The 7,669-nt window shown below is 49.4% G+C and overlaps 1 protein-coding gene across 1 annotated transcript; it reads left to right on the forward strand.

Moving 5' to 3' along the window:
• The first annotated feature begins 674 nt into the window (after positions 1–674).
• Positions 675–1,320, forward strand: LOC138354394 (clumping factor B-like). The gene is made up of 2 exons (XM_069308578.1): positions 675–694; positions 780–1,320. The coding sequence occupies exons 1-2, from the start codon at positions 675–677 to the stop codon at positions 1,318–1,320; spliced, it is 561 nt and encodes a 186-aa protein (XP_069164679.1).
• The last annotated feature ends 6,349 nt before the right edge of the window (positions 1,321–7,669 follow it).

Here is a 7,669-nt window from a genome sequence, read left to right on the forward strand (position 1 = left end):
ATTATCTCATTGACATCAGTGGAATTAGTAGGCTTTAGGTACAGAGACTGTGGATAGTTACCTGTAAGATAGTCCTGAACATCAGTACTGGAAGATGGAATATCATTTGCAAGGGATGACCCAATGGAAGAGAAGAACCTATTGAACTCAATAACAGAATCAGAGGCTGAAAGCTGACCATCGTTATTGGACAGGAGTGTTGGTTTGTTATTTAAAATCTTCTTTGATCCCAATATTTTTGAAATTGTGCTCCAAGTTTTATTTATGTTGCTCTTTATTTGGGTAAATTTATCTTCATAGTATTTAGTTTTGGCTCGTCTAATTATTTTAGATAGCAATAACGAGTAATTCTTTGAGAATTCTTTGGTGACGGTTCCTAACCTATACTTCTTCTCAAGGTCATGTTTTTTATTAATGGATTTAAGTATTCCCTTTGTAAGCCAAGGATTGTTAAGCCTTTTGGTTGTGACTTGTTTTGTAAGCATAGGACAGTGGGTGTTATAAAGGCTAAGAGTTGTTTGAAGAAAAGATTGTACTGCTAGGTTGATGTCCCCTATGTTACCTAACTCGGACTCCCATTGTGATGCTGTTTCTTCCTTTGCTTGTATTACTAGTATGACTCATCACTAGGGTCAGTGGGTGACTTTACACATCACCAGGGTCTGTGAGTGACCATGACTCATCACCAGAGTCTGTGAGTGACCATGACTCATCACCAGGGTCCGTGAGTGACCATGACTCATCACCAGAGTCTGTGAGTGACCATGACTCATCACCAGGGTTCATGAGTCATCACCAGGGTCCGTGAGTGACCATGACTCATCACCAGAGAGCGTGAGTGACCGTGACTCATCACCAGAGAGCGTGAGTGACCGTGACTCATCACCAGAGAGCGTGAGTGACCGTGACTCATCACCAGAGAGCGTGAGTGACCGTGACTCATCACCAGAGAGCGTGAGTGACCGTGACTCATCACCAGAGAGCGTGAGTGACCGTGACTCATCACCAGAGAGCGTGAGTGACCGTGACTCATCACCAGAGAGCGTGAGTGACCGTGACTCATCACCAGAGAGCGTGAGTGACCGTGACTCATCACCAGAGAGCGTGAGTGACCGTGACTCATCACCAGAGAGCGTGAGTGACCATGACTCATCACCAGAGAGCGTGAGTGACCATGACTCATCACCAGAGAGCGTGAGTGACCGTGACTCATCACCAGAGAGCGTGAGTGACCGTGACTCATCACCAGAGAGCGTGAGTGACCGTGACTCATCACCAGAGAGCGTGAGTGACCGTGACTCATCACCAGAGAGCGAGTGAGAGCCACAACCTCAACTCACACATCAAAAGTTGTTAGGGGGGAAAACTCTCCAAACTTAAAGCCAACATTTTTGTTTAGTAGTGGACCCCACTTTAAAGAAAATTTTAAGTTCAAAAGTGTGTCAAGTTTGCGTTTAAACCATTTTTATCGCGATTTATTCTTTGTCAAGTTGCGTAGTTTGGTGACGACTTTACGGTTATGGAGAGAAGGGTGTGTGTGTGTGTGTGTGTGTGTGTGTGTGTGTGTGTGTGTGTGGGTGGGTGAGTGTGTTGTGGGTGTGTGTGTGTGTGTATGGGTGTGTGTGTGTGTAGGTGTGTGTGTACTCACCTAGTTGTGCTTGCGGGGGTTGACTCTTGCTCTTTGGTCCCGCCTCTCAACTGTCAATCAACTGGTGTACAGGTTCCTGAGCCTATTGGGCTCTATCATATCTACATATGAAACTGTGTATGGAGTCAGCCTCCACCACATCACTGCCTAATGCGTTCCATTTGTCAACCACTCTGACACTGAAAAAGTTCTTTCTAATATCTGTGTGTGTGTGTGTGTGTGTGTGTGTGTGTGTGTGTGTGTGTGTGTGTGTGTGTGTGTGTGTGTATGTGTGTCTGTGTGTGTGTGTGCGTGTGTTTACCCTGAAGTAACCCTGTGAACACACAAGTATTCATACAGGGTCGAGTATTAGCGCCAAGATCCCACCATTAAAACCATTTTCTATTTTATTGTAATGTCAGTACCGTTTTTTGTTTGATTATATTTTCATGTAAAAGTGTATTGAGTCTCAGCCTCCACTACGTCTAATTCTCTCCACTCACAACTGTAAAAGTGTGAATTTGTAAAAAAATAAAAAAATAAAAAATTGTAAGGAGTTGTAATCCACCAGTCCCCCTTGTAATCCACCAGTCCCCCTTGTAATCCACCAGTCCCCCTTGTAATCCACCAGTCCCCCTTGTAATCCACCAGTCCCCCCCTTGTAATCCACCAGTCCCTCTTGTAATCCACCAGTCCCCCCCTTGTAATCCACCAGTCCCCCCTTGTAATCCACCAGTCCCTCTTGTAATCCACCAGTCCCCCTTGTAATCCACCAGTCCCCCCCTTGTAATCCACCAGTCCCCCCCTTGTAATCCACCAGTCCCCCCTTGTTATCCACCAGTCCCCCCCTTGTAATCCACCAGTCCCCCCCTTGTAATCCACCAGTCCCCCCCTTGTAATCCACCAGTCCCCCCCTTGTAATCCACCAGTCCCCCCCCTTGTAATCCACCAGTCCCCCTTGTAATCCACCAGTCCCCCCCTTGTAATCCACCAGTCCCCCCCTTGTAATCCACCAGTCCCTCTTGTAATCCACCAGTCCCCCGCTTGTAATCCACCAGTCCCCCGCTTGTAATCCACCAGTCCCCCGCTTGTAATCCACCAGTCCCCCGCTTGTAATCCACCAGTCCCCCTTGTAATCCACCAGTCCCCCTTGTAATCCACCAGTCCCCCTTGTAATCCACCAGTCCCCCTTGTAATCCACCAGTCCCTCTTGTAATCCACCAGTCCCCCTTGTAATCCACCAGTCCCCCCCTTGTAATCCACCAGTCCCCCCTTGTAATCCACCAGTCCCCCCTTGTAATCCACCAGTCCCCCCCTTGTAATCCACCAGTCCCCCTTGTAATCCACCAGTCCCCCTTGTAATCCACCAGTCCCCCTTGTAATCCATCAGTCCCCCTTGTAATCCACCAGTCCCCCTTGTAATCCACCAGTCCCCCTTGTAATCCACCAATCCCCCTTGTAATCCACCAGTCCCCCTTGTAATCCACCAGTCCCCCTTGTAATCCACCAGTCCCCCCCCCTTGTAATCCACCAGTCCCCCCCTTGTAATCCACCAGTCCCCCCCCTTGTAATCCACCAGTCCCCCCCCTTGTAATCCACCAGTCCCCCCCTTGTAATCCACCAGTCCCCCCCTTGTAATCCACCAGTCCCCCCTTGTAATTCACCAGTCCCCCCTTGTAATCCACCAGTCCCCCCTTGTAATCCACCAGTCCCCCTTGTAATCCACCAGTCCCCCTTGTAATCCACCAGTCCCCCTTGTAATCCACCAGTCCCCCTTGTAATCCACCAGTCCCCCTTGTAATCCACCAGTCCCCCTTGTAATCCACCAGTCCCCCTTGTAATCCACCAATCCCCCTTGTAATCCACCAGTCCCCCTTGTAATCCACCAGTCCCCCTTGTAATCCACCAGTCCCCCCCCTTGTAATCCACCAGTCCCCCCCCTTGTAATCCACCAGTCCCCCCCTTGTAATTCACCAGTCCCCCCTTGTAATCCACCAGTCCCCCCTTGTAATCCACCAGTCCCCCTCTTGTAATCCACCAGTCCCCCCCTTGTAATCCACCAGTCCCCCCTTGTAATCCACCAGTCCCCCCCCCCTTGTAATCCACCAGTCCCCCCCCTTGTAATCCACCAGTCCCCCCCCTTGTAATCCACCAGTTCCCCCCTTGTAATCCACCAGTCCCCCCTTGTAATCCACCAGTCCCCCCTTGTAATCCACCAGTCCCCCCTTGTAATCCACCAGTCCCCCCCTGTAATCCACCAGTCCCCCAGTGTTAGTAGACTTCTCCAGTGTGGTGGAGTGGTGTTTCCTGTGTACAGTCTCCAAGTCCTGGTCAGTGTGGCTGCCCATGCAGCGTGCACCTTGGGTATCACTGTGACCTTCTGATTCCATTCTGAGTGATACTCCTGTATATCTTAGTGTCCCTTCTGTCCGTCCTCATAAGGTTTTCCAACGTCCAGAAACTGACGTACTAAAGTGCCCTTATCCTAACCTAGTAGAGAGTCCGAAACAGAAAACGGGACAGTACGTCACTTTCGCGAGCCGCTGCCATTTTCTAGTACGAGAATTTTCAGCCTTAGGTAAAATATACGTCAAAATGCGACGGTGTATTAGGAGGACGGGTTGGCGCCTCTGGCTCCCTCCCGGCAGGTACTCCTCCACATCACTGTGACCCTCTGATGCCCTCTCTGTCTGGGATGCTCCCGGACACAGGTTCGAATCCTCGTCACGGCCCTTGTGGATTTGTTCATTTGATGCATCACGTTAGTGTGATCTCTGTCTGCACTCTCCCAACATCATCTTCTCAAGATCTCAACTCTTGATCAAGATCTCAACTCTTGATCAAGATCTCGACACAAGAGCTCTTCCAGCTGCTCCTGTTTGATGTCAGTCGTCCGGGTAAAGTAATATATTAAGGAGGATTTTTGCTTGCAGAAAGTATACAGGTATGTGGAGGCGCTCTGGGCTGTTGTGTTGACCAAGCCTCCAGGGCACCGGTGTCTGGTACCCAGCATGAGATGCTTGCTAGTGTAACCCGGCCTTTTAAAAGTACGTCGCTTTGTGCTCGTATGGCCAAAAATTAACGTGATTTGAAATGAAATCGGCTCACGAAAGTGACGTACTGTCCCCGTTTTCTGTTTTGGGTCCTCTGGCTTACTCGGGTAGGTTTGGAGAGGAAACTTTCAATTAAAGGTTTTCATGACGTTTTGAAACTTTAGGTGAACTTCCTGCCCTCCTAACCTACCAGAGGTCCCTTAACTAACTGTTTTGGACAAACGAAATCCAAAATTTATTTTCAAATTTTTATCCTTTTCAAATTACGGCCGTTTGCCATACGGGCAAACGGCCTAATTTAGAGGGAATTTGTAGGACAGGATGGTTTAGGGCTGTAGTTCAACTGTTCCTGTATGCTGACTCCACATTGTCCGTTGTGCAAGTGATCCGTTGCTTTCGGGCTCGCCATAGCCCGTGCTACTTGGAACTCTTTGTTCCAAGTAGCGAATCTTAACCAACAACAATGATCCCTTGCTGTATCTTTTTAATAATTTAAATACTGTTTAAAATAGTCTTCACGGTACTTCTGGTGCCTCTCTCAGTACCTACGGTGAGACCTAACTGGCTCAGTTGGCGCACAACCGCTTGCACCCGAGTTCGATATCCGAGGAGTGCCAAAACGTTTGGGCAAGTTTCCTTATACCTGGGGCTAGAAAACTGTTGTGGTTGGCTTCCTAGGTCAGTCGCTAGCGTAGGACGAGGACCTCAATAAGCCTAACAGCACTTGTGTATCCGACACTGGCTGAGACACATTTTGGGGAGTCTAGCCCGTGTGTTCTCTTATGTATCTTTGATGTATCGTTCTCCATGTGTCCTCAAGAACACACGAACAAGGTGTAGCCGAGAACAATGTGAACCCAAGATCAAATCCGTCAGGAGCCGTGAGAGGGCTCGAACCTGTGCGCTGGGTGTTCCCGGGCACGCTGTACAGTCCACTGCGCCACCACATGGTCAAAAGAACTGTAACTGTGGAGTTGTTCATTGATATATCACGATAATGGGTTCTCTCTATGTAATGTGTACCCAAGCTGGATGTGTACCCAAGCTGGATGTGTACCCAAGCTGGATGTGTACCCAAGCTGGATGTGTACCCAAGCTGGATGTGTACCCAAGCTGGATGTGTACCCAAGCTGGATGTGTACCCAAGCTGGATGTGTACCCAAGCTGGATGTGTACCCAAGCTGGATGTGTACCCAAGCTGGATGTGTACCCAAGCTGGATGTGTACCCAAGCTGGATGTGTACCCAAGCTGGATACCCATACACTCGGGTATACATGACATGTATAACCGTGTGAGCACCTGTGTACCCGTTTCAGCACCTGTGTACCCGTTTCAGCACCTGTGTACCCGTGTGAGCACCTGTGTACCCGTGTGAGCACCTGTGTACCCGTGTGAGCACCTGTGTACCCGTGTGAGCACCTGTGTACCCGTGTGAGCACCTGTGTACCCGTGTGAACACCTGTGTACCCGTGTCAGCACCTGTGTACCCGTGTCAGCACCTGTGTACCCGTGTCAGCACCTGAATACCCGTGTCAGCACCTGTGTACCCGTGTGAGCACCTGTATACCCATGTGAGCACCTGTATACCCATGTGAGCACCTGTGTACCCGTGTCAGCACCTGTATACCCATGTGAGCACCTGTATACCCATGTGAGCACCTGTGTACCCGTGTGAGCACCTGTGTACCCGTGTCAGCACCCGTGTACACCCATCACTCACAAAAAAGAACACCCGCAGAGAGCTGAAGTTTTACTCAGATTTTCCAGACCTTTTTTGTACTTTTTCCCCCCAATATGCAGACGCTTTTATGTAGAAAAGTTCCGCAGTTTTGCCCAGCTAGGAAAACCTTTTTAACGCCAGCATGCAAATCGGAATCAAAACTTTTGCTTTGGTATTTCTTTAGTTGGGGGACTTGGCCAGGTGGTAGGTAATTCTTGTGAATATTTCATTGACTACGATGAGTATACTGTGGTCCTAGCTGAGTATACGGTGGTCCTAGCTGGGTATACTGTGGTTCTAGCGGAGTATGCTGTGGTTCTGGCTGAGTATACTGTGGTCCTGGCTGAGTATACTGTGGTCCTGGCTGAGTATACTGTGGTTCTGGCTGAGTATACTGTGGTCCTAGCTGAGAATACTGTGGTTCTAGCGGAGTATACTGTGGTCCTGGCTGAGTATACTGTGGTCCTGGCTGAGTATACTGTGGTTCTAGCTGAGAATACTGTGGTTCTAGCGGAGTATACTGTGGTTCTAGCGGAGTATACTGTGGTTCTAGCGGAGTATACTGTGGTTCTAGCGGAGTATACTGTGGTCCTGGCTGAGTATACTGTGGTCCTGGCTGAGTATACTGTGGTTCTAGCGGAGTATACTGTGGTCCTAGCTGAGAATACTGTGGTTCTAGCGGAGTATACTGTGGTTCTAGCGGAGTATACTGTGGTCCTGGCTGAGTATACTGTGGTCCTAGCGGAGTATACTGTGGTCCTGGCTGAGTATACTATGGTTCTAGCGGAGTATACTGTGGTCCTGGCTGAGTATACTGTGGTCCTAGCGGAGTATACTGTGGTCCTGGCTGAGTATACTGTGGTTCTAGCGGAGTATACTGTGGTCCTGGCTGAGTATACTGTGGTCCTGGCTGAGTATACTGTGGTTCTAGCGGAGTATACTGTGGTCCTGGCTGGGTATACTGTGGTTCTAGCGGAGTATACTGTGGTCCTGGCGGAGTATACTGTGGTCCTGGCTGAGTATACTGTGGTTCTAGCGGAGTATACTGTGGTCCTGGCTGAGTATACTGTGGTCCTGGCTGAGTATACTGTGGTTCTAGCGGAGTATAATGTGGTCCTAGCTGGCTGGGTATACTGTGGTTCTAGCGGAGTATACTGTGGTTCTAGCGGAGTATACTGTGGTCCTGGCTGAGTATACTGTGGTCCTGGCTGAGTATACTGTGGTCCTAGCTGGCTGGGTATAATGTGGTCCTAGCTATCTTGAGGTTA

Source organism: Procambarus clarkii, chromosome 62, assembly GCF_040958095.1.
Source record: "Procambarus clarkii isolate CNS0578487 chromosome 62, FALCON_Pclarkii_2.0, whole genome shotgun sequence".
Classification (NCBI taxonomy): domain Eukaryota; kingdom Metazoa; phylum Arthropoda; class Malacostraca; order Decapoda; family Cambaridae; genus Procambarus; species Procambarus clarkii.